This window comes from Pangasianodon hypophthalmus, chromosome 2 (assembly GCF_027358585.1).
Source record: "Pangasianodon hypophthalmus isolate fPanHyp1 chromosome 2, fPanHyp1.pri, whole genome shotgun sequence".
Taxonomy (NCBI): domain Eukaryota; kingdom Metazoa; phylum Chordata; class Actinopteri; order Siluriformes; family Pangasiidae; genus Pangasianodon; species Pangasianodon hypophthalmus.
Genome location: NC_069711.1, coordinates 8,522,931 through 8,549,991, shown reverse-complemented (window position 1 = coordinate 8,549,991; position 27,061 = coordinate 8,522,931). Strand labels below are relative to the sequence as shown.

The following is a 27,061-nucleotide window of genomic DNA, read 5'->3' as shown; positions in this document are numbered from 1 at the left end:
AAAGAAGTAATATTTTCTGTTTATTATTATTCCTGATATTATACAAATGAACATCAGATAATGCAAAATAACTCCTCATTCCATTTACACCATTTTGAACTTGTAAAATGTCTCCAGTTATACTCTTTGAGCATTTATAGCTTTTATAGTAATTAGGCCCAGTGTATCCTACCATGTTGCGTCTACCTGTCCAATAAAAGACACATTTTTGTATTTTCTCTGCTATATCACACTAAACCCATCAGATAATAACGAAGAGTCAGGAGCACTGCAGTAAGGAAAGCACAAACATTTGTGATGCATGGAAATCGAGAACTGGTTTTAAAAAAACAATCACATAGCAGCAATACAGGCTTATATTATACTTTGACCGGCAAAACTATATGCCTTTGATTGAACAGACATGACCATATACAGTTTCCTTCGAAAGTATTGGAACGGCAAGGGCAATTCTGTTGTTTTTGCTACATTTGGGTTTAAGTTCAAAAGATGAATATGAGACAGAATTATAGATCAGAATTTCAGCTTTCATTTCCTGATGTTTTCTTTTTTGTTCTTTTTTACCTGATTTTTTTTTTCGATCTAGATAAGAACACGAGCGAACAAGTTTATAAAAGGAGACTGAAGGGAGATACTCCCCAAAACAAACAACAACTGAAAGAAGCTGCAGTACAAGCCTGGAAAACCATCACAAAAGAAGAACACAACAGTTTGGTTGCTGACTTTATGCAGTTATTGAAAGCAAGGGATATGTATATATAAAACCAAACATTAATAGTTATTTACTTTAAGACTATCTGATCCAATACTTTTGATCAACTAAAAATTGGGTGGTCTGCCATATTCTAAGTTGTTTAACACATCTAGATGTAAATATCAGGAAATGAAAGCTGAAATTCTGATATATCATCTCACAATCATCTTTTGATATCAAACCCAAAGGTCTTTAGTGTATAGCAAAAACAAAAGAATTGGCCTTGCTGTTCCAGTATGTTCAGAGGGGACTGTGTAAATTTGCTTTTGTTTTTGAGATACCTACAGCTGAAGCCAAACGTTTACATACACCTAGGCTAAATTTTATTTTTTTTCTTCACTATGCATTTCCTGTGCTAAGTCGATTAGTATAGAACTGGTATAACTCAGTCAGGTTTGTGGGCCTGTCCACAAATTTTCTATGGGATTCAGGTCAGGGCTTTGTGATGGCCACTCCAATACTTTGTTGTCTTTAAGCCATTGTCCTGCTGGAAGACTCAGTTGTTTTAACTTTCTGGCTGATATTGAGGTTTTGCTTCAGGATGTCTAGACAATTCTCCTTCATCGTGTTGCCATCTATTTTCTGAAGTGCACCAGGCCCTTTTCCAACAAAACACCCCCACACCACGCTTCACAGCTGGGATGGTGTTCTTCAGATTAAAAGCCTCAGCCTTTTTCCTCCATACATACTGCTGATCACTATGACCAAACAGTTCAATTTTTGTCCTGGTGATCACCTGCAAACTTCAGTCTGACTTTTTAATGTCTTGGAGTAGGGGTTTCTTCCTTGCATGCCAGTTTTTGGTGGCAGGTGTACATATTTGGTACTTGGTGCCTCCAATTCCTTCACCAGTTCATTTGTTGTTGTCTTGGGGTTTAGTTGAACCATTCGGAAGTTCATTCGTCCATGGGAGTTCCTTTGTACCTCCTTCCTGAATGATGCAGTGTCTGTGTGTGGTCCCAAGATTTTTATATTTGCATATAATCGTTTGTTCAGATGCTCATGCTTCAGTTGTAGGAGGACACAGACTTGTGAAAGTCCACATTTTTTTCTGAGGTTCTGGCTGAATTGCTCGGATTTTCCCATGTCATCTAGGGCAAAAATGCACTGAAAAGGTAGGCCCTTTTCAGCCATAGACGCTCACCCAGTTAACTCCTAAAAATGTGGAGTTGTGAATTTTTAGCTTAGGTGTATGTAAATGTTTGGCCTCAACTGTACTTTTTTCAAGGAATCCAAGGTTAGGAATAACCTCAAATAACCATACATAATTTGCCAAGCTTATTTGAATTTGCTCATGTTTTCATATGGTGGAACCACATGTAATTGATTTGTCCCCCACAACATCAGATAATGAGAACTGGCCCAAGTGAAAATTGAAGGCAAAAGACACACAGATAGTGTCATTGTCTAAATAGGACAGAATAGTAGTCTCATCATATTATGAGTAAACGTCAGGATTATGTAATCACTGCCTATTTCAGTATGCTGTAATTGCTCTATGCTTCTACATTCGATAAACATGAAATCTCGTTTAACACGTTTTTTTGCATGTGTGATAAAGAAAAGCATGAAGAGAGATATGCAAGGCATTTGTTCAGTCAGAAAACAAGTAACAATATAAAACAAATTAACTACTGTTCAGTGCAAAACAAGATTACATATGTCTTCTGAATAGAGTAAACATCTAGTCCAGAATGACTAGAGCAAACCTGAGAACAAAGGTGGTACCATATTCCAGTTTCATAGTCAGTGTGACGGCTCGCACACCTGATGTTACTGTAAACTGTAAGGTGGAGTTAATCTTCTTACAAAAGTGTAAGTTGTTTGGAAGTAGCAGTCAAAAATTACACAAGAACAAATTAAATATTATCAAAATCATTAACATACAAATCTTGAAAATTCAACTAATAAGAATTCTAACTTTCAAAAGAAAAAGAAAATTGTTAGCTCCCTTAACTATTGTTTCTCTAATTTTCTTTTTTGGTCAGTATTTTTTTTTCCTGAATCCTTCCTTTACTTCTGAAATTCATCCTTTGCCTCTAACCTTTGGCATATTTTGCACAGCTGTGTTTGTCTATGAGCAAGGCACCAAAAAATGTCTAATGGTCAGTTAGAATTTGGAGTGACAAGTCCTCTGAACCTTAGCCATACCCACTCAAGGGACCGTGGCATTTCACCCAACATGATGGATTAATCTGGATATTATTTAACACTTTTGGCACAATAATAACTCCATACTGTAAACTGTCACACTGCTGGATGCTTTAGTGCCCCAAACTCTGTCCAACGAAATTTTGTTTCATACATTCCATGTGTCTTAAAATTAACCTCTCAGTGATGTTGGCTGAACGTTAGGTTTCTCCACTGTTCTCCAACCGCTCCAGTGTTTCAGTGCTGTGGCTCTCAGGTAGTGATGGAGAGGCCCAAGCAATAGAGGGGTACGGACGTCCTTGTTCCAGGTTCACATAAGTCACCTGCAGGTTAACATAGTGTTCTCCTTCCAGCATAGAGTGAATCTCCTGCAAATTCTTCACCAGCATGGAGAAGGCTGGCCTGAAATCAGGCTCGGGGTTCCAGCACTGCAACAGGATACACCACCTGCAGGGATCCAAAAAATAACTCTTTACACAGAGCCAGTAAAACACACTTTTTGTAAACATAATGAAAGGATGTTATGCAGAGATACACAGCAATGAGTGCTGATGTTCTGATGATTTACGTAGTCTAAGAAGCACAAACTGACCTCTAATCCTGCCCTAAATTGAACTATAAACTTCTGACAGCTAAATAAAAGTTTTATTTATTAGTGTAAGAATAATAATTAATGACTGAATTCAGCAGTTTTCTATAAATCGTGATAAATGGCAGTCCATGCAAACATTTGGACCCAAGAAGATAATAAGATAGCCCATATGAACGGCATTCAACAGTTAAATTATTATTAATAATAATAGCAGATTTCCATGTTCTCTTACAGGGAGTCGAGGCAGTACTGAGGCTGTGGCAGTCGCCGTCCCTGTAATAGATATGGTGTCATATCATATGGGTCGACATCGGGATATGGACTTGCTCCTCTGGTCAGCATCTCCCACATTAACACACCAAATGACCACTAGAGAACACACCAGAGACAAGGAGTCAGATTTATGAAATAAGATAATGTTGTTCACGAATAGTAAGATGATTACTATACAGTGAACATATGCACAAAAGCAAAGCACCAGTCCATTGCTCACAATTATTTAAAAAAACCATTACAATTACTTACTACATCAGATTTGGTGGTAAATTTTTGAGTCTGTAAACTCTCAATGGCCATCCATTTGATAGGTAATTTGGCTCTTTTGTGGTCTTGGATGCTGTAATACTCTTTATCGAAGATATCCCGTGCCATGCCAAAGTCAGCCACCTTGACTGTAAAGGTCTCATCCAACCTGGAACAACAATTTTGTGAGACTTAAGATATGCAGCTCTGCAGTACTTTGTGTCTGTTTAGTATCATATTATATGTATATAATATATCTATTTTGTAGGTGCTACTCTGTGATTTTATTTCAGTCCAGGATGGCCATGTCAGTGTTTTTCTTCGTCCTTTTCTGCGAAAATGACTGACTGATTTTCCTACTGTTTTATGCCAAACTCACTGTTGATCTGATAATGACTTTCTATGCAGATGTAGTGTGCATATGAGTGACCGTTCCCCAAACACTTCCCAGATTGCGAAAAAAAAAAAAAAAAAAGGATGCTTTAGAAGAGGCACTCAACCATATACCTTGTCTTGTTGGTAATGCCTCGACTACACACTCTACCTGGGAAAGCATTTAAAGTATAAAAGGATTAAATGAGCCAGTATTATGGCAGCAAAAGATATAAAGCATTACCTTATATTTGCATATGCACAATATCATCAACTTTTTGTTTTCCATAAATAATTACTAGTTGTATAATTTCCAATTCTTTAAATATCAAGGGTTAAATGTGGATAAATAAATACTGTAAATTATTTAATTGTGGAGTGTTATCATGTGACCACATGATGCAAACGTTCGGGTCTGTAGAAAATACCCACTAGAAACTTATTCCTCCTGTGCTAATTTTATTGCTGTCCAGACACGAGAGTTGTATCACTGAGGAGACATATAAAAAAATTTATTACAGACATCCCCCTGATAAACTAATCCAATCCGAATAGGGATAAATACGTTTTTTTTTTTTTTTTTTTTTTTTTTTTTTTTTTTTTTTTTTAAAGAAGTCATACAAAGGGAAATCAGTGTAAAAATAAAAATAAAGAGTCATAGCCAGAGTAGACCGTGCTGAGAATTTAACACAGAAATTGTGCACATCAATATTCAGAACTCAGCTGTAAATACAGACCTAAGTGCTATTCAGAAGTTACAGGAGATTTTCGCATGCAAGATGGAGTTTGCTTAAAAAAAAAAAACAAAAAAAAAAACAGATTTGTTTCTAACCTTGGACTTTTCTTTTTTTTTTCTTTTAAGAAATCAGCTCAAGCAAAGAGCTGTATTAAGTCTGGTGCCATTGTCTGACATTGTGATGTAACCACTATATGTCATGCTGAAATAAATTTTTTGGCAATTGTAAATACACTCAAAAATCTACAGAATTTTTGGGTCATTTGGGGGGCCGAATATAAAATATACAAATATGACACTATTATTTAATTCGTACTATCAGGACCAGAGACATCTTAACCAGAGACATTACTTATTTCAAGGACTGAGTATTTTATGCAAGTTATGATTTAAATTAAAGTGAGCTGTAAGCATAGCAGCTGAATGCTCAGTCAGCTGATCTTTCAAACGTTCAAACGTTTCAAACTTTCACATCTTCACATTTTCTTTACAGGAAAGCAGGAATTCACAGAAACATTGTCATTAGTTTATTATTTTGACAAATCAAAATAGTAAATTAGGCAAAGGTGTAATTTTGTGACCTTGATTTAGTATCTTCAGTGGAGCACATTATCCAAACATTAATAAAACAAAATAATATGTACTAGATCACGTCTCTAGAGGATTTCACATAATGAGGGCGGAAGCCATATTGTTAAATTAAACCAAATTTGCAGTGATTAATGTGATAATTACAATTAGGACTATTCATGCAGCAATACATTGGCAACTGACTAGCGTAACATGCGATAGTGAGAGGAAGGTCACAAGCGCTATACCCAGTGTATGATTTATTACAGGCAATCCATGAGCCATCATCAAAGTCCATTGCAGCGGTCAGAAAACAGGCAGGTAAAAACATACAAAGATAATCCATTATCAAAAACCAAGAATACTGGGCGAGGGTCAATACCAGGAAACACAGAACTTGGAAAAAAAAAAAAAAAGGCACTTGCTTAATAAGGCAACTAGACAAAGACAACAGGCTATAAATAATCAAACTAATGAAGGAATGAACAGAGAACAGAGGTCAGTACAATTGGGAAATACACCAACGACAGGACAGGGGCGGAGACAAGACTAGAATCAAACGGTCAGACACAAGCACATGACACGAATGAAACCTCTTGACATGAACTCAAAACCACACTGTGCGCTCATGAAAACGAGACTCATCTTAGATGATTATTTTAATGCTTGCTATCCTATCATTCATATATATTAATCTATTTTATTTTTCATTTTTAAATTGTCTCCAATTTTATGTTACATCGTATTACATTTGAAAGACATTAAAAAAAGCTATATCCTTCTTAAGTCCCTTAAATTTTCAATCTCTGATTTATTCTGGCTTAAAGGCAAGTGCTTGTGTTTAAAGATGATGTTCTAGATGCTATTGACACTATACACACAAAAATATTGTGCATAAATATTAGAATTTGCATAACCAAACTCCGGATACATGCAACTTTCCCCATATAAATATTAATGTAACCTTTGCACTTAAGTCACCGATATTTTTTTGTTTGTTTGTTTTTTTGAAGGTTTCAACAGCAGCCTGAACAGCACCTCATACAGACCAGTTACTCCTTAACAAACAAATAAAAAATAGCCACTTACATGCAGTTGCGTGCTGCCAGGTCTCTGTGCACAAACTTCTTCTGTGCTAAATATTCCATTCCCTTAGCAACCTGAAGCCCAAAGCCAATCAGGTCCTTCACTGTGGGATTCTAAAAACAAAGCATATTAAAATTATGTGAATATATTTACAGTTAAGCAATATGTTACACTGTCATTTTAAGCCTCATGTCCTTTTTACTACATAGCAGTGAGTGTCCATATAACTCAGGTCACCTCTTTGGTTTTATAACAACACACCTGTACATACTGTATATAACGTGACAACCTGGAAAACCATGGTAAAACTGTGATATTTTCTACTACACACAGGCTTTCCTGAACCTAAATGTCTCTCTCTTTTTCATCTTTCTTTCATGTCTTTCTTTCATGTATTTCTATGTACAGTTGAGGCCCAATGTTTCTTGTGTTAAGTCAAGGGTGTCTACTGTATTTACATTTGAGGTAATTTGAAAATAATAGCTAAGAGATAGATTTATTTCAGCTTTTATTAACTATATCATATTTTCAGTGGGTCAGAAGTTTACATACACTTTGTTAGTGTTTGGTACCACTGTCTTTTAATTGCTTGAACTTGAATCAAATGCTTGGGGTAGGCTTCCACAAGCTTCTTACAATTCTTTGCTGGAATTTTTGCTCATTCCTCCTGACAGAACTGGTGTAACTCAGTCAGGTTTGTGAGCCTCCTTGCTCAGACATGCTTTTTCATACATGTTTTATGGGTTTTATGGGTTAAAGGTCAGGGCTTTGTGAAGACCCCTCTAATACTTCCACCTTGTTGTTGTAAAACATTATGTTACAACTTTGGAGGTATGCTTAGGATTGTCCATGGCCTGAGGTTTTCTTGAGGTGTTGCTTCAGTACTTCTATAAAATCCTCCTTCCTCATGATGACGTCTCCCTTTTCCAGCAAAACACCCCCACAACATGATGCTGCCAACCCATGCTTCACAGTTGGGATGGTGTTCTTCAGATTAAAAGCCTCAGTCTTTTTCCACCATAGATGGTGTTGATCACTATTGCCAAACTGGTCAGTTTTTTTCATCTCACCAGAAAACAGTCCTCCAAAAGGCTGATGATCACCTGCAAACTTCAGTCTGGCTTTTTTTTCCAAATTCTTCACCAGTTCCTTTGCTGTTCAGTTGAACCTACTGCTCATCCCTGGGAGTTAATCATAACCTCCTTCCTGCACAATACAGTATCTGTCTGGTCCCAAGATTTTTGTACTTGCAAACAATTTCTTTTGAAGGTCCTAATGATACCTTCCGTTGTTTGAAAATTGCTCCAAATGAGGAAAAGAACTTGTGGAACGTCCACAATTTTTGGAGGTTTTGGCTGAGTTGCTTGGAGTCTCCCATGGTATCAAGCGCCAAAAGGCACTAGCTCTTAAGGTAGGCCCTTTAACAGCCACAAGTTTGCTCCCAATTAATCTCTAATTATGACAGTTGGCCAGAAGATCAGAAGTTTCTAAAAGTCATTACATTAATTGCTGGAATCTTCCAGACTGTTTAAAGAGACAGTCAACTTGGTGTACCCTTGGTAAACTTTTGACCCACTGCAATTATGATACAGTGAATTAAAGCTGAAATAAATCTGTCTTTAATGTATTGTTTTAAAATAACTTCTGATGGTAACAAAGTAGATGCCCTAATTGACTTGCCAAAAGAAAAGTATGGTAACATGAAATGTGTGGAGTTGTAAACTTTTGGTCTCAACTGTATCTCAACCAGATGTAAATGTATAGCATTTTAAGAGTGAAAAAAAGGAGAAAATTCTGGAAGAGACTTATAAAACACATTCGCATATTTAGGGATCCTCTGAAGACAGGAATGTGAGAGTTCAAATAAGAGATAGCGATCATGTATCAGGGACTAAAATATGTATCAGGGACTTAACACTTGCTTCAACCTAAAGCTACCCGTGCTTGCGGTTAATTTACATTCTTACTGCCCATGGATTGCAGAACTACAGCTGGGGTGAAGAATTCAATAAAATGTAAAAAGCTAGCCAGCCCTACCCTTTCTTTAGAGCGGATAAAGTGCCGGAGGTCTCCGTGTTTCATGTATGGCAGGACCACAAGTGGAAGGCCATCAGCAGGTAACAGGATTCCGAGCAGTGAGAGCACATGAGGGTGGTGAAAGGCTTTCATCAGGATGCCCTCTTTCAGGAAGAGCTCCACCTCCTCTACATCTGTAATCCCTGTCAATACAGAGCGAAATCCCTTATACCCCGTACATTATCACTGATAAAACTGTCATCAGTTATCAAAAACTAAAATAAACTTTTACTAGGTTGATATTTATAAATCAATAATAGATTTATTACCATAAATTGTGCATTATTATTGTTACCTAATTCAGTAAATAAGATTTTTTTTAAAAAAAATTCGTAAGACTTAGTTTGAGAAATATAATCTGACACGTGTATTATATTTGTATTATACGTGAACGATTTTGAAAGCTACTGTAAAACTGATACAAAAAAGTATAGTTATGGATCAAATTCACTCACTGTTTAATGACTTCACTGCACAATGAATATCACGGTTGTTGCTGTCTTTAAGGTAGCCATGATAAACTGTTCCAAAGTGACCTGCAGAGATCAGAGAAATAAGGAGATGGGAGAGGATGACAAATTAAGATATGGTTTGTATGACAGAAAACAGAGAAAGAATGATGAATCAGTACAACTAGATAAACTGGAGAGAGCGGTCATAAAAGGTAAAAAAGGCTAAATACAGGTATGTAGATACATACCTTTGCCAATGATGTCGTCCTGCTGGATACTGAGCTGCTCAGGAGGGATCAGCACATCCTTTACCTCCTCCAGCAGCTCAGGCCGCAGGGCTGACAGAGAGATGGTCTGAGGTGACACCAGAGGAAGAGCAGAAGGGTCTACACCACTGGCATACACCAATCCAGAGAATGCCATGGATGATCCATGTGAGGTACCAATGGACATACCTAAATGACAGAAGAAACTGCTAACTTAGAAAGTTATGGCTGTAGTCCTCATGCACTGATATTTGTCCTCATGACAATGTAATGTACTGTTTAAAATTCTGACACTGTTTTTTTTAAATCAGATATTTGTCACTTTTATTACACCTTACTTTCATGCCAAAGTGATCTTAATATATTGTATAATTATAGCATTCTTCAATTCACCATGAATGCACTATTCAGTATGAAATCTAGTAAGGTGTAGCTGAGATCTGATCACACATCATAATAATGCCTACTTTACCTCGTCTGTAGTCTCCCACAGGTGACACTTCCCCATTGCGGTTGGAAAGCATCGATAACCGAAGCTCTGCCTGCACAGCTACAAGTTTTTATATTATAGTTAATATTATCATTATTTATTTGTATAGGTTTATTATGATTGAATTATTACATTTAAAAAAAGTTACCAGGAAAACCTGCTAACTTGACTAACAATAAATTCATCTATCTGATTTCATTCACTGATTAATTTATGTCAACATCAACCCTTAAATACACATCATAAGCAGCCTATGACCTCATTTCCATCCATCTTCCTCACCTGATTTTTAGTCAGACATTTTACTTAATTAATTTTATTATTTTGATATTGATATTTGATATTATTTGGCTCTAACCACATCATAGATTCATAATAACAAAACATGCTCAGTAGAATTTCACATCATACAGTAAGTCACAATTATTCCATACATAATTAATCTAAAATCATTAGTAGTTATCAAATACATAGCCTCACCTTTCTTCCTCTTGCGCAGATGGGTCATTACTGCAAATGCTAAAGCAGCCCCTACTGCCAGTGCTGCAAGAATACCCAGCACGATGCCAACAGGGTGGTTGCTTCTGGAATATGCCACCCAGCCAACATCATATATCTCCCCATTCACTGACACCTGGAATGATGAGAAGAACTACTTTAGAATGAAATAGTAATGTGTTTTGCTTAAGGTTGAATTCACCTGAATGAAAGAAACATGAATCAAGCTAATCCTAATGCTCCATACAGACTGACTCAATTGGTCCAATTTCAGTTACCAACTACTTAATTGACTTTACCTTACTAAAAGTGGAACAATGCTGAAAAGTATTTTTCCAACATGATACTTCATATGCTTGGTTCAGTTTCTCTAATGAATATGGAAAATAATGTTTGAAAATTGTATTTATATTATACAAATAATACTTAAATCATTTTGAAGGTTATAAAGTGATTCAAATGGATGAAATATAAATCCAGCAAGGGCTGTTTACTCCCTGTCAAATGATCATCTATAATTTGCACGTATACCAGCTATAGGAAGATGCCCATGTATGTGAAGGGGATTTATAGGTCTATTTCCATACATACTGTTTACTTTACTAATGCGTCAGCTGCGACATTTTGTATTGTAAACTCTTACAACTGCACTGTTGTAAAATTAATAGATATGGCCTAAGTCAGTGGGACATCTGTTGTTAAGCAGTAAAGAAAGGATTAAAGCTAAATGCAGCAGAAGACAAACAGCAGCTGAAGTTGGTTCTCACCCTGACTGGTACCCCCTCTTTGGGGATCAGAATATTTTTAGGGATTCTGCAGAAGATTTCATTTTCCCGAATATGAGCATTGCAGTTCACGTCTTTTATTGTCATGATGATGTCCATGCAATGGCTCACAAAGCTCAGTCTCTCGTGCTAAAGTCAATAACCACAATCATATTCAGTCATAAGCACTCTTAACAAATAATGCACATAAACACTAACACAATATCCAAACTTGTGTGTTTGCTACCTAATTTTAATAAATGTTCATAAATAGAAAATAGATGCAAATGCAGACACACATGCACGGAGACTCTGTCATTCCCAGGTTCGAGTAGAAGCATGTTGTCATCATGTTCAAAGGGGATTGGCTTGCCATTGGGGTAGCAGAAAAAAGGCACAGAAATAAGATTTTTAGCTCCATCCATATCCACTGAGAGGACACCATCTGAATCCTCACATGCTGGACTCACACACTCCATCTGCGTTGGGCTCACAGGACCCACACACACCTGAGGGATTTCAGCTGAGTCAAAATTGGTGGCAGCATACACACAACATTATGTAAAGCAGGCAATGTGCTAAAACACTTACACTTTGGACAGGATTTGAGTTCTTGGGTTTGTAATAAATTGTAGTCTGGGATACAGTGTCCAGATTTTCCCCCACTATGATGATTTTGGAACCTCTGCATAAGAAGACAGCCAAAAAGCATATTTAAGGAGTTAAAACTCACTGCATGTCAGTGAGCTACTACATACACTATATAGCCAAAGTTTGTGAACACTTTACCATCACACCCATATGTGGTTCTTCCCCAAAGTGTAGCATTACAATTTTCCTTCACTGGAACTAAAGGGCGCAAACATGTTCCAGCAAGAAAATGCCCCTGTGCACAATGTGAGGTTCATGAAGACATGGTTTGCCAAGGTTGGTCTGAAAGAACAAGTGGCCTGCACACAGCTGTGACCTCAACCCCAATGAACACCTTTGTGAAAAATTGGAATGCTGACTGCACACCAGACCTCCTCACCTGACCTCACTAGTGTTTCTGTGGCTGAATGACCACAAATCCCCACAGTCATGTTCCAGAATTTAGTGGAAAGCCTGCCCAGAGTAGTGGAGGTTATTATAACAGCAAAGCAGGACTAAATCCAGAATGAGCTGTTCAAAAAGCACATATGGTTGTGATGATCAGGCGTCCACACACTTTTCGCCATATAGTGTACAATGTATATGATTGAAAGTAGTTTTTTTAAGTACAGTTGCATGCCATATTAACCTTGTTACCTCTTCATGTTCTGGATCCGATGGCAACAAGCACTTAAGTGCTGATGTTTGTTTTGGTTTCTGTTTTAATCTTGTCTCCACCCTATCTTGTCATTAGTTTGTTCATCTGTTTTTCATTTGTTTAAGTATTTGAAACCTCTGCAGCCTTATGTCTTTAAAAAATCTTATTGTGCATTTATATCATGAAGTTCTGGCCTTCTTCCTAGACTATATTCTATTTTGTATCTAGTTCCATGTTGCTGGTTTAGATCACCTCTTTGTTAGGGGTCCAAGGACCAAAGGTGCTAGAATCCTAGTGTTTTTGCTAAATTTTTTTCTTATTCTTTATCTTGTCCCCTAAAAGTCATAGAGATGTGATACTTGGTCAATACATAGCACTACCTCCCGCTGCTCCTCTACCCAATCGGCTTAATGGTGGGACAATAGCTCAACACTATACTTTTCGAGAACCTTGAGGCCTAGTGCCAAAACTCTTTTTTCGTCTGATTCAGTGGTCTCCAACTTAGATTTTGAGATGATTTACATAATGTAAATTATGTAACATTACATTATGTAAATTATGTCAAACCTACTTAATAATTATGAAAAACATATGGAGATTTGTGTCAGGCAGCAGATACGGATGCAAATGCAGGTAAACAGCAGCTTTATTTTTCAGTCTTGCAGGTAGTTGGAGGCTTTTTCAGGCATTGCTTTTACAATTTGTAAAATCTTATTTTATTCAAACAGTTTTAACTCAGGACTGTTTCCATGGACTTGCACAAAACTGGAAACTGAAATTTGGTGTACTGCATCATTGTGCTAATCTGTATGTAGATTTTTATTGATGACTGAGTTACTTCAAAACCATGGCCACCATCAGCCAATAAGATTTCATCAGATATTTCACACTGTTACCATTGAGCCATTGTCACAAAATTTGACATGTATGTTCGTCTGTGTAACTTGGCAAGAACTGGCCACACTGGAGGCAATAGCTGCAAAAAATGCTCCGACCCTGCAGTTCATCTCTTGCAGCTATAGTCTGCCTATGTGTATGTTGACCTCTGCTATGAATTTTAACCATGATTTCAGTGTTTACCCTAATAAAGAACACACTTTAACACAACTGTGTCCTGCCTCCCACTGCACATTACAACAATTAACAAAATTATGTTATGATTATATTGTTAGGGTCCCAAATTTTTATCCTGAGCAGGTTCTCATTGAGTCAATGTGGGTTTTCTCTGGGTTCTCCAGTTTCCTCCATGTCCCAAAACAGGCCGATAAGTAGATTGGCTAATCTGAATTGCCCCTAGGAATGACTGAGTCTACAAGTGTGTGTGTGTGTGTGTGTGTGTGTGTGTGTGTGTGTGTGTATATAATGTTCCAGGGATAGTCTCCAGTTTCACTATGGTCCTGGCCAGGAAAAAGCAGTTACTGAAGATAAATGAATGAATTTACATATACAGTGTATGCAAATATACAGTATAAAAGGATGAAAATGTGCCTCTGACTGTGCATTTTATGAGAGTCTCCAAAAATTACAGCCAGATCAGCAACATTCAGTATGTGAATAGGGAATGATTAGCTATGACAGCAGATACATTAACACAATACACATACATACACGCACAATGTTATTCTGGTCCTCACCTGCTGAAACTGCAGTTAGGCTTCAGCTCTGTCACCTTAGGATTCTCCTTGTAGCTGAATTGTTTGGTTGCAAATATAACTGATTCGTCAATTTGAAGTGTCACGTTCACCTCTGTCAAATCCTCCACTCCCTCAGACACGAAGACTACAGAGGACCAGGTCCCGTTGTTGAACATGCTGTTAAAAATGCTTCAGTTCATGATTTAAGGCCAAGAATAAGGTATATTCCATAATCACAAACATATTGTATTACTAAAAACCTTTCAACAGGGCAGCTCTTTTTCCCCATACGGACTGTTCTTGTTTGTCCAGCATCCAGGTGTTTCCCTGACAGTGTAATCCTGGTGCCTCCAATCTTGGGCCCAAAGGTGGGACTGATATCTGTCACAACTGGTGTCTAAATATGAGATTTGTATAATTCTTTTTTTAAAAAAAAAATCAACATCTGAGGCACACTGCAATCTTTGACCAGACTCGCAATCAAATGAATGAAAGGTAGCACGGTGCATAAAATTTCAACTACGTTTCATTTACTTTCTATTGCATTTTTGCATGGTTTGGCTTACAAAGCCTTAAAAAGAACTTCTCCTTACCACAAAGCTGAAGCCTTGCCTACGTGCCTGTCCAGAGATGGAGTAACCACGCTCCATTCTCTCCTCATTCACATTAACGTAAATCTCCACATCTTGCGTCACATCTGAGGACTGAGGAACGATCCTGCATACCAGCCTGAAAAGAAAAATAGGACAGGATTTATTGTTGTGTTTGTGTTATGTACACGTGTGTGTGTTTGTTTGTTTGTGTGTGTCTGTTCGCGAGTGTGCGTGCGTGCTACTCACTGTGTGCTGTTACTCTTTTTCGGTATTATGGAGCAGCTGGTTTGTCCCACACTGACTTGGTGAGTAGATGTCGTGATAACAGGATTCATTGGAGACTGTAAATCCCGGCCACACAACGTAATCTCTGTTTCACCATCAGGTGGTGCAGTGTTTGGAAAAAACTAAACAGGCATGGTAGAAAATTGTTAAAGACAGAATAACAGATTTCGGAATATAAAATTGTAGCTACCACAGCAAAATCCCTAAATAAGAGAAAACAACAACACCAAGAGTTGGAATCACAATGACAATCATTAACTTTAAAAAAAAATACTTTTATTGTCCTTGTACTGTTTTATAACAGCAACTTCAATTCTGAGCGCTGTTACTTTATAGCTGAACCAAATAGACATAGCCATATGAGAGCATGATTCATTCTCACTCAACGAGAGCATGATTTTTTGCAGTGTAATGACAACATGCTTCTCTCCCACTCAATAAGAACATGATTCTCTACCACCAAGTAAAAACTTGATTCCCTTCCACTAAATGAGAACAACTTTTCCTTCCCCCAGTGAGAGCATGACTACTACCCAAAAAAAGCATGATCCCTCCCAACCAATGAGAGCTAGATTCCATGATACATAGAGGGTATGATTCCAACTCAGTTTGATTCCTGTAATCCACACAACCTTCCTAGCCAGTGACACCATAATACACACATTTGTGGCACCCCTAATGCTAACTGTTTTGTACTGTGCTAAGTAGTGCCTCATTTCCATTAGCCTGAATCGGCTGGTGGTCTAACTCTAATGCATTTTATGTATCTGCATTTATCTATGTGTGAGATGATAAGATGAAAGAAGCTACAGGAACAGGACATTTCAACTTAATTTAAATTTAAATACTGTCCTGTAACCACCAACACTTGGGCACAGGTTCAAAAATGCTGCCTCTTGGGTGCCACTGAAAGACGATCTTTCTTTGTGTTTCTGTCTCTTAAAACTTAAAAATGTGGGTGTGTATACTATAAATTTACCATTGGTAAATATATCAATGGATGTGGATTTAATACTAATAATAATTACCTATGCCGCTATGTACCATGTATTAACAGCATGGTTTCTTTATGCATAAATTTATCTAATTTATTCACAGTAATTAATTACATTAGTGTTACTTCCTTTGTATATGTGACATGCTCCTGAAAAAGCAATGAGTGTGTTATATTAACATGACTAAATCAACAACCTGGTTGTTTTGACAGGCCTCTTACATGTTTTCCCAAATCCAAACAGATGTTGAATTTAAGACAACAGTCATTATTGTTGATTTTGAACAAACCATTCGCTCACAACATTCCATCTAGCAACACATTCAAAATATTTTCATAAAGCAAAGAGCTGCTTCAGGTAATTTGAGAATTATGAATCACCTTGGTGATAAATGGAGGGCAAGTGTTATTACTCCACTGGCCCGGGCACTCAGTCATTTTTGAGCAGAACCCGCCACACCATCCACAGTCCATAAAGCGAGGGGCCTGCATACACTCCGAACAAGTTAAGAGATGTTTGCATCCTGGTCCTTTAGGAGACACAGTCACCATCTATACACATACCGACACACAGACACAATGCTACTAACATTTACATACATTTTCACACAGGAAAAAAGACACACATAATAAGCAAAACTCCATTGAAGACAGAGAAAAGAGTGGGAGAATAGGAGAGAAAATGAAAACAGAAAAAAATCTAAAGACATTAAACAGAGGTTTACAGATAAAGCAGACTAAAAAAATATGGCATCCTGACCTTTTCAGATGTGTTAGTCACACAGATATTGCAAAAATTTAATTCTAAATATTTAAAGCTTAGTCATTTAGCTCTAATACTTGCTTGCAAGTTAGTCAAATTACTTACAAATTAGTTACAAATCCTGTTAAATCAGTCAGCATCCCCAACAATAAGTATGCAAAAGAGAGAGGAAGAGATAGACAAAGAGTGCAAAACACAGCATGACCTTTGTATTATGAGGTTCTACCTGAATTAAGAAAACTAAGGTCACAACAGGGAGAGAGACAAAAACAGCGAAACGGCACCTTGTTTCCAACCACGAAGAGCAAAGACTCGTCAGACTGCACTGCAGCAATGCTGGACACTCTCTCTTCCTCTTCAACAAGAGAGTAGTTGGCAAACACAATAGGGCTTGACTTTGTCAGAATGACCTTCATGAAAAATGAGCACTCTTAGACACAAATTAACTCACAAAGGTATAAAACATTAAATCAGAAGACTATCCATTTCTGGGGCAACGATGGTGTGATCACCTGTAGCAGTCTTCCACGTTCAGTACCAATATGTGCTATAGTGTCACCACCAACAGTGGTAACCAAAATGGAGGTGAATACGTCTGTTATCTGCCCACTGAAGAAGTCTGTTCTAGAGTGAGGAGTAGCCACCATGGTGGGCAGAGCTTCACATTCCCGTCTGTTCACTCCCTCCAGGGAAACACAGAAAACAAAATAAAAAAAAAATAAAAATCACATCACTCCCAAAAATCTAATAGCAAAATCTTTTACTTTAGAACATATTGAATATTTTTATATTTATATTTTTATATTATGTACTTGCACAGACTCCTAAAATGACAACAATTCCTCCACAAATTATATAATTGAACTAATAAAAGGTCCTATATATTATATTTGGTGAGAAAACCACAAAGGAAACATAAGATTGGCTTAAAATTGCCATTTTTTGCTCATGTACTATATGTCCCATATTAAAAATGAGACATTTTACATGCAAGTGAACAATAACACTTTCTAATGTTTTTAATAGGTTTACATAAATGAGGAAGAGAGAGAAAAAGTCCTGGGATTGAAAGAATGGATAAATTTCACATTCAAGCCAGTTGGAGAGTATCCACTAAAACAGGATGAAGCAACTAAATATCAGGAAGTCTGCAGATGCCAGCTGGCCACTTTTCAACACTTCTGGAGTCATAAACCTAATAAGGTGAGGACAGAGCGTATATAACCAATGACGATGTCATTTATTTTAGGGGTTGCAGTATATGCAGTATTATGTTAAAACCATCCATGGCCATGCACTATATATTCACTTGTGGCACCTTGTTGTGAATGTGGTTTTGGAAATACAAATATATAATTTTTCTTCTCATCTATGAACATGATCATTTATTTTACCTTTTGTGGTATCTGCTTCTTAGCAAACGTTGGTGGTATTGTTTATGATGTGTAAGAGACAGGGCTAGAAAAGCAGCCCTGTGACACACTGTGCTTGCAGTAGCAGCCACAGGAAGTACACACTGTCACTAGGATTGCTTACTGGGCAGAAAACAAGCTGTTCTGCATACTTGTCAAACGATAGCAGCTGGACACCAATAATGTGTTAAATATGCACTATAGTTAATGATATAGGTATCATATAGGTATAGGTATTGATTTCACAAGTAGGCAAATACTTCCTAATGCCGTATAGAATTACATACCTAATACAATTGTGTAATAGTTTTCTTAATACAAGTCAACACAAGGCAACCTGTTTTCAACAGCATGGGTCTAGTCGAAAAATTCAGCTGTAAATCTTGAGTAGCTTTGATTTTATAATCAAATATGTTGATTGTTTTGTTAATTATTAAGATTATTAACATTATTCCCTGTGCCAATTATAGTAACAAACTTAAATCACAAATATAATCTAACAAAATTAAATAAGGCCAAAGATACTTGAAATTAAAAGATTTCAACATTGAAAATGAGCGCTCTTATCTGTGTATTTTCTCAATAATTTCCAGTTGCCGTCCACGTTAACATATTTCTTTCCTGTGTGCTGTTGGATTTTGTGACCTCTAGATTAGCATGTTGTATGTAAAGCCAGAAGCCATATATTATTATCAGTCTCAGCGAGTGTGATGCATGCACTTGACACCACACTCAAATACTGATAAGTTTGACAGTACGCTCATAAATCAAACCTGTTTCTGTGTGTGTAAGCAATGCTCTAAAACAACTTGACTGCATATATTTAGTATAAAGTTATTTAAAGGTTTTCAAACTTGTATCCACAAGTATTGGGAAGGTTTGGCATTATAACGCAATCAGCGTGCACAGGTCCACATCACGTTAACAAACAATAAAATGAGTCATTTCCTGGTACCAGCCACAACTTTATCTTCTCAAGTCATGTGACAGGTAATATTACACCTTTTTTTTCCAAATCTGACTATAAGGTGAAGTACTACCTAAGAATGTTGCAACCTATATGGCAGTTGCAGAGTCTATATTAAAAAACACATATTCATTGCCTAATGAACAACATTTTAACCAAATAGAGATCCATTTACCTCATGAGGACAGCTATTGCTCGGCTGGAAGTGAGACAAGCCCCGGGAAAGTCGTCCAGATCTATTGCTGCAGCACGCATCCAAACCTTGCTCGATGAATAGGTTTACATTCACTATGGGAAATGCGCAAAGGGCAGACCTTCCAGTAGGATTTCCCGCTTTATTGGTAATAGCAAATACTATGTACAAGACATTATTCTCTTTCTCATTCTTAATGCCTAGTTCATTTGCCAGGTCCCTCTCTGCTATGCTGAAATGGGCTGCTTGGGCTACATTGTACACAACGTTCTCAGAGCTCCTCCTCTTCCGTTTGGGCCTGAAGTGGCACTCTAAGATGACCTCGCGATACATCCAGGCCTCGCTATCCCTATTTGGCAGCCGCCCGAGATGAGTCTGAAGATTAGAAGTTTTGTCTGAGGGGTTCTCTCTCTGGACAGACAAAAAGTAAGTATAGTACTGTGTGGAGAAGGTATAAATATATTTAATAGGGTAGGGATCCTGGAACTCAGGCAGTACTGTCAGGCCCTTGACGCCATCATCAAATCCATCTTCTGTGGCAAGCAGACGTCGCATTGAGATAGAACGTCTGCCATGATCTCTTGCAATTGTGCTGTTGATGGTGGCAGCCACAAAGAAGTAAGATGTCTGGCCTTCTTCTACAATGCTGACCTTTGTGCCTAGGGGACTAACAATGCAATCATGACAATTTGTGGGTGAGTTACTGTCTTTATTGAAAAGACATTTGACTTCATTTGGTTTTTCATTTTCTTCAAGTTCTACAAAAGTACAGCTCCCATACTGATTGCTCCCACATATGTACAGGAACGGCAAAAAAGGTTTAGGGTCCAAAAGTAGAACTTGATTGTCTGTGTCCACTGATGCATTTGGATCATCCTCAATACCACACTGGCAGGTCTGACAATCTGGATGACCAATAGGACCAGTGCGTAACTCCCATATCTTCTCAAGATTGTTGTTCAGGGCCTCGATCACGTTCTGTGAGGCTATATATATCTCAGACAATTCTTGGTACACCACTATGTTCTGGATGGGTTTCAAAGTTTGGAAATAACGTGAGGGATATGGAACAGTAAAATCAACAGCCTTTTGTAGGTCTTCAGGACAGGTTTCAGCATTCAAGGTCACATGAATCTGGAACCAGACACATGCTAAGAATGCCCAAGCCCAGAATAGCATCTCTGTGTCTGCTGTCCTTTGTGCAGCCTAAGGAAAACAACGTTCACTGTTCCTCAAAACCTCTTGATCATCACCAGGATCTATGAATAAAACAGCAGGACAAAGTCAGTGGAAAGGAAATACAAGACATGCACAAGCAGTACTGTTTTCTTTTCCATTATTTTGTAACATTTGTGATCATGGGTCACCACAATATGTGAAATAGGGCGGTCAGAAATGTCACAGTCCAGATACTATTATAACATTTCTATATTACAAAGGCAAACAATACACATTTTTAATGTGCTACACTTAGGTTTATAGTCACTAGTGGAGCTCACATTTCCTCACTTTTTGACCAAATCACCCTGTTCACTTAGGGACTTGGGAACAAACACTGTAAATAAATGCATGTCTCATTATCATTATTATTATTATTTTCACATACATTTATGTATAGGTAAATGTAAACAAATAAATTATGTGTCCTGTGACCTAAAACTGATATTTGTGATATTTTGATATATGCAGCTTTAACAATTTCCAATAGGCAACTTGACTGAAGCACACATGACCTTCAACGTGGGCTAATCATTTCGGCTTTTTAAGTCATTAAACATTTTAATGTTATTTTTAAAAGAAAATTGGCAGCCACAGGGTGAACAATATCAACGCATATTTACGCCTTATCTTACTAGGTTATTACATATAAATTCTTATAAGAATTAAAAGGAATGCAAACCACTGTCTTGTAACAAAATGCTATTTTTTGAGTATGCCTTTTAACATTTAACATTTTGTTGGACAAAATTTTCTAAGGGAATTTCATCTGCCTGTTTAGAATGAGCTGTGATACAATTTTCTAACTACAAGAATCATACATTTTTCAAAAATCTGTTAATTCACAGAGAAAAAAAATGATGTATTCACTGTTTTTCAAAAAAAAAAAAACAATTCTATAACAGTATAATTACATTGCAAATCATTCAATTTACTAGTCTTTAAATTAATGACAATTATCAATAAATTTATCTGAAAAGAATGAAATTCATTATCTTTAATTGTATAGTATTTGTTGTTGGTAAATGGGGACTTGAAATTGACATTAGTTTAAATGGTGACATTGGGTTTTTAACAAAACATCTTAAACCCCTTAAGAATCATGAAGTGTAATTACAGTAATTAGGTGAATGTTTATTAAGAAGAAAAATGCCAAAATGAGGACAATCTTACAACCTTCGATGCTTCAATTCCTTCATGCATTTACAGACACAGTCATGCACACGTGGACCTGGAACTGGTCAAAAAAAGTTCTGCCAGCCGGAAAACATGTCTAATATTGCTTTGTTTGGAAAGATTTTTTTCCCTCTCTGCCTAAGCTTATTTATCTATCTAAACTAGATACAATAACGTTAATGTTAGGGATTAAGCGCTAGCTGGCAAGCTTGTTGGTTATCTTGCCAATCTTTTATAGCTTGTACTAGAGACACTTCTGATTAAACGTATTAGATAATAATGCTTGTCATGTTGATGTAGGCTTGTTAGAGAATTACATCCAATCATATTATCAAAACCTCTTGTGTGCTCATGGTATATGGTGGCAGTTGAGAATGTCATTCTCAACACAACTAAGATCTCTCACCAGTACCAAAAGCTGGACATTTCCCCTGTATTACTGTATACACTGTCTCCATCTGAGCCATCTGCCATGTTGGAGTTTACTTTCTCACATTTATGCAAGTAATAAATGATTTAGTTAATTTGTCTCTTGTAGCCAGATGCTCCATTTTAGGGGAGCATAATTATTTTATCTGACTATATATAACAGTGTTAAGATATATTATTAGTATTAGAATTTGCTTATTCCTTTGGTTTCATTTGGAATAAACATAGTAAGACAAACAGACTATCTACTAGATAGATTTGGTAGGAATTTTGAAGTCATTGTCCTACTGTAGTATGTATTGTTTTGTTTTTTTTAATGCATCTCAACAGATGAATTTTCCACATTAAACCTGACAAGGTTTAAACCTGACATTACCAATGTCAAGAAGCAGTCTGCTGTAAAGCCAAAAGATATAGCTCATTTGAAATATTTGGCAGCCTTGGATGGAGAGGAAAGTAACCTTAACAGTATAATTCAATATACACTCATCATCCACTTTAATAGGAACACCTGTATGTCTGTTCCTTTATACAGTTATCCAAGCAGCCACTCATGTGGCATCAGCACAGTGCATAAAAGCAGATACAGGTCAAGAGCTTCAGTTAATGTTTACATCAAACATCAGAATGAAGAAAAACACTGAGCGAGCAACAAAAAACATTGAGTGAGCGACAGTTCTGTGGGTGGAAACGCTATCCACCTCAAGGTTGGATGTGTTGAGAGTTTGAGATGCTTTTCTGCTCACCATGGCTGTAAAGAGTGCTTATTTGAGTTACTATGTCCTTCCTGTTAGCTCAGACCAGCCTGGTCATTCTCCTCTGATCTTTCTCATCAACAAGGTGTTTCAGCCTGCAGACCCTCAGTCCACAGGATGTTTTTTGTTTTTCGCACCATTCTGTGTAAACTCTAGAGACTGTTGTGTGTGAAAATCCCAGGAGATCAGCAGTTTCTGAAACACTCACACCAGCCCATCTGGTACCAACAACCATGCCACGGTTAAAGTCACGGAGATCACACGTTTTCATTCTGATGCTCGATGTGAACATTAACTGATGCTCTTGACCTGTATCTACATGATTTTATGCATTGTACTGCTGCCACATGATTGGCTGATTAGATAACTGCATAAATGAGCAGGTGTTTCTATTAAACGGGACGGTCAGTGGATAATGCAATCCACTGTGATACACATACACGCTGTTTTCCAGGAGGTCTGATTGCATTATCTTCTGTTTTGTTTTGGTTTTGTTTCCTTATCTAGTGAGGAATACTTCAGAGTTTTTTCAACGTGTCGAGCTATCTTCTTTTCTGTTTACTGTTTACTCCAATACTGTATGATTGCCATGGATTTAAAAATTGTACATATGAAACTAGTTTAATACGTGTATGAGTTCGTCTTGCTGAAAAATGGGTAATCTGTTTGATTACAGAGTAAATCTAAATTTAAAAAAAACATTTCTCTTCTAAAATCTGTTTCTATTTTTTTTTTGTTTTTGTTATTTTTATGATATTTAAAATTACTAAATAATATTGATCAAATGAAAGTTAAGATCTTTATAAATATTACTGGAAAAAAAACAGTAAGCATCTGGTTTTTTTTTCTGAATGTTTACTTACTAATATCCATTGTGTGCTTTTTTTTATAATAATAATTGATAGAATCATATCTGGGATGTCTATATTTCTGCAAAGCTGCTTTGTGACAATTGTTAAATGTGCTATACAAATAAAATTGAATTGAATAGAATGACAATTGCAAAACATATTTTTATAGATGCAACAACTTTTCCCAAAGTTTAATCACCGTAATATTTTCATCTATGTTAGATTTCTTCATACAGTAAATTACTGTAAATGAAGTTTTCTACTGGCATCCCTGCTTTTGACCTTTTACAGGATTTTTAAAACAGTGTAGGACAATATATGATTATATATATATATATATATATATATATATATATATATATATATATATAACCAATTACAGGTGTTGTATTTAATACTTTAAAGATACTGCTGAAGTGTGATTTCCAGGCTTATTCTAGCATTGCATGTATGCATATATGTAATTAATAGACTATAAGGACATAAGAAAGTTATATGTATGTACAGAAACAGGTATGAATGTATGCTTTAATGTATGTAGCTATGTCAAAATTTTGGTTTTCTGAAATCAGTGGCCATTTATCATTACTGAATATTTAAAACATATTGTTCCAAGATGAACTTTTACAGCTATTTGGGAGCATTTCATGCTGACTGTAATGCGACAAGCGTGTCAGTAACCAGCCTGAACCGGTTATTAGGCACTGAGTGTGGATCTGGCCTACCTGCAGCCTGCGCGCGCGCGCGAGTGATGGGAACTGATTCAGATCATTCGGTTCATTTCACCAATAAGAGCCGACGCCCCATTGCCATTTTGTCCAGAACTGGACCAAGATTGCGATATGTTTTCCAGCGAGACTGTGTTTTTATATATTTTTTTTTTCTCATAAATGATGACGCAGGAGAAATAAGTCACATGTCTAAACAGAAACATGGACGAAGAGGACACTTATGAGTTGATTTGACAGCCGAAGAATCGAAAGTTTATTGATTTAATTGACGAGCCAAAAACCAAACGACACCGCGACCCTGACCAGAGTAAAACATATACTGAAAACGGATGAGTTACACTAACAAGTTGAAAAGAGGTTTCTGTGGAAGCATTCGAGTTCAATTACACTGCCAGAAAAAACGACATGGTCTACATCTACAAGAAGAATAAGATGGAAAAAAAGGGGGGGGGGGGGGGGGGGGCTATCATATAGGCTACTGTGTGACTCTGTGACTCGGCTCAAAGAGTCGACTCATTAAAGAACGACATATCACTAACTTACACTGTAACCCTAACCTAAAAAAAACACAACAAAACAAAACAAAAAAAAAAAGAAGCCAGTCCATGAAATTGTCTCTGATTTGATTTGTGTCAGTGGTGTTATTATGGTTAAATACGAAACTACATTATGAAAAACAGAGCGAATGAATCTATCTTTGTAGCTTGAAATCAGAGAGTAACTTACCTGAAGAGCACCTACTGTAGTGTACAACAGCCCCTGAGACAAATCCTAGCTTTGTTTGGAAGGACACCATTCGCTGTCTTTCACATGCCAGTTTCAGTAATATCCCGTTTAAAGTGTAATATCAGTCAGTTTAGTTGCCCAGTAAAGTTAGCAACCCGGCAGAAGTTGACGGTAAACGTTTGTTCGTTCGTGTTTCGAAAACACCCCGAGCTCATTGACTGGTCCACGCCTTGCCCGAGCTTCAGAAGGAAGTAATACCGAGATTGCTATTGCATAATCCTCACCTCCATTGATTTAAACACGTTCCCTGCTACAGCACATGCCTTCACTCTGCAATTCAGAGCTGTATATTAGCTCCAGGATGTCCTGAAGCTGTGGCTTTCAGTGCAATCAAGTACTTCCTAGAAGCATGAATGGAATGTGGTTTGGGAAGGAGGAAAAGAGGAAGAAAGAGAGCTATTACAGCTATGCTACAAAGTGGTCAGTCTCTTATGCACACATAAACACTCACTGGCCACTTTAATAGAAACATCTGCTCATTTATGCTGTTATCCAATCAGCCAGGTATGCACCAGCAGCACAATGTATAAAATCATACAGATACAGATCAGAAGCTTTGTTAATGTTCACATTAACAAACATTAGAGTAAGCAGAAAATGTGGTCTCAGTGACTTTGACCGTGCCATGGTTGTTAGTGCCAGACAGGCTGGTTTGAGTTTTTCGTATACTGCTGATCGACTGGGATTTTCACACACAAGTCTGTAGAGATTACACAGAGTGGTGCAAAAACATCCAGTGAGCAGCAGTTCTGTGGGCAGAAATGCCTTTCATGGCTACAGTGGGCACAGATTCACAAAAACTGAAGATTGGAAAAAACCTAATCTGGTCTTCTGTCCATCTTTAATCTTCTATCAGATCAAACCAGTCTGACCTGGCTGAATGAATAATTGCATAGGTTTTGTATAGGTGTTCCTTTTAAAGTGGCCAGTGAGTGTGAGTGTGTGTGTGTGTGTACACTTTTGTGTACTCAGTTACACTTAGAGGAAATTGAAAGGAAATTTACCGGCATGTTTTTGGAAAGTGGGAGGAAAATGGAGAACCCGGAGGGCAGAGTGAACCAGGAAGCGTGGTGCTATGAAGCCTCAACTCTATCTGCTGTGCCAACATGCCACCCTATATATATCTATATATCTATATATCTATATCTATATCTATATATATAGAGAGAGTGGTAGATAGATAGATAGATAGATAGATAGATGTGAGTGTGTGTGTGTACACTGATTTGTCAGCAGTATGTGTAAATTTTGTCTTTATTAATTTTCATTTGGCCTTTTCTCTAAGGAGACAAGTGGGCCCGAAACACATCAGCAAAATCTGCCATGGAGCATAACAGAGCCAAATTTCTCTACCAAATAATTGAATACATCCACCGCTGTTGCAGTGTTATATGTCCTTTTATATCAGTGAGAATGTGTAAGCATACAAACACAAACACTGGGATGCCATAGGATTTCCGCTATGACTTAAACACTAAGAAAAGTTTATGGAAAATGAAACGGTACTATGATAAAAAAAAAATACTGTGAATGGTTATAATGTACATACTATGCAATGGGAAATGTGGAAAGTGGATTTTCATAAAATCAGAAAATGCAAATATGGAACTTATGTATATACATGTCCACTGTAAGCACATAATGTAAACAGATGGTA

At 37.1% G+C, this 27,061-nt stretch overlaps 1 protein-coding gene across 1 annotated transcript; it reads right to left on the bottom strand.

The window, feature by feature from the left end:
* Positions 1–25,890, bottom strand: mst1ra (macrophage stimulating 1 receptor a). The gene is made up of 21 exons (XM_026912980.3): positions 25,345–25,890; positions 19,441–20,717; positions 17,399–17,569; positions 17,171–17,296; positions 16,505–16,675; positions 15,091–15,251; positions 14,845–14,980; positions 14,512–14,648; positions 14,252–14,428; positions 11,921–12,014; positions 11,629–11,838; positions 11,333–11,479; positions 10,548–10,701; positions 10,050–10,127; positions 9,560–9,766; positions 9,315–9,395; positions 8,821–9,002; positions 6,787–6,896; positions 4,023–4,188; positions 3,730–3,866; positions 1–3,352 (listed from the first exon to the last, which is right to left on the bottom strand). Exons 2-21 carry the CDS (start codon positions 20,635–20,637, stop codon positions 3,106–3,108), a joined length of 4,089 nt encoding a protein of 1,362 aa, XP_026768781.2. The 5' UTR covers positions 20,638–20,717; positions 25,345–25,890; the 3' UTR covers positions 1–3,105.
* Positions 25,891–27,061: the final 1,171 nt, after the last annotated feature.

What these genes read in the sequence shown, in the direction of transcription:
- mst1ra (XM_026912980.3), bottom strand. Translation starts at nt 20,637, where the DNA reads ATGCTATTCTGGGCTTGGGCATTCTTAGCATGTGTCTGGTTCCAGATT. An exon ending in CCTAACTGCAGTTTCAGCAG is followed by an intron (nt 12,015 to 14,251) that starts GTGAGGACCAGA and finishes CTTCTTATGCAG; the next exon opens with AGGTTCCAAAATCATCATAG. An exon ending in TCTGCGCAAGAGGAAGAAAG is followed by an intron (nt 10,128 to 10,547) that starts GTGAGGCTATGT and finishes AAAAACTTGTAG; the next exon opens with CTGTGCAGGCAGAGCTTCGG.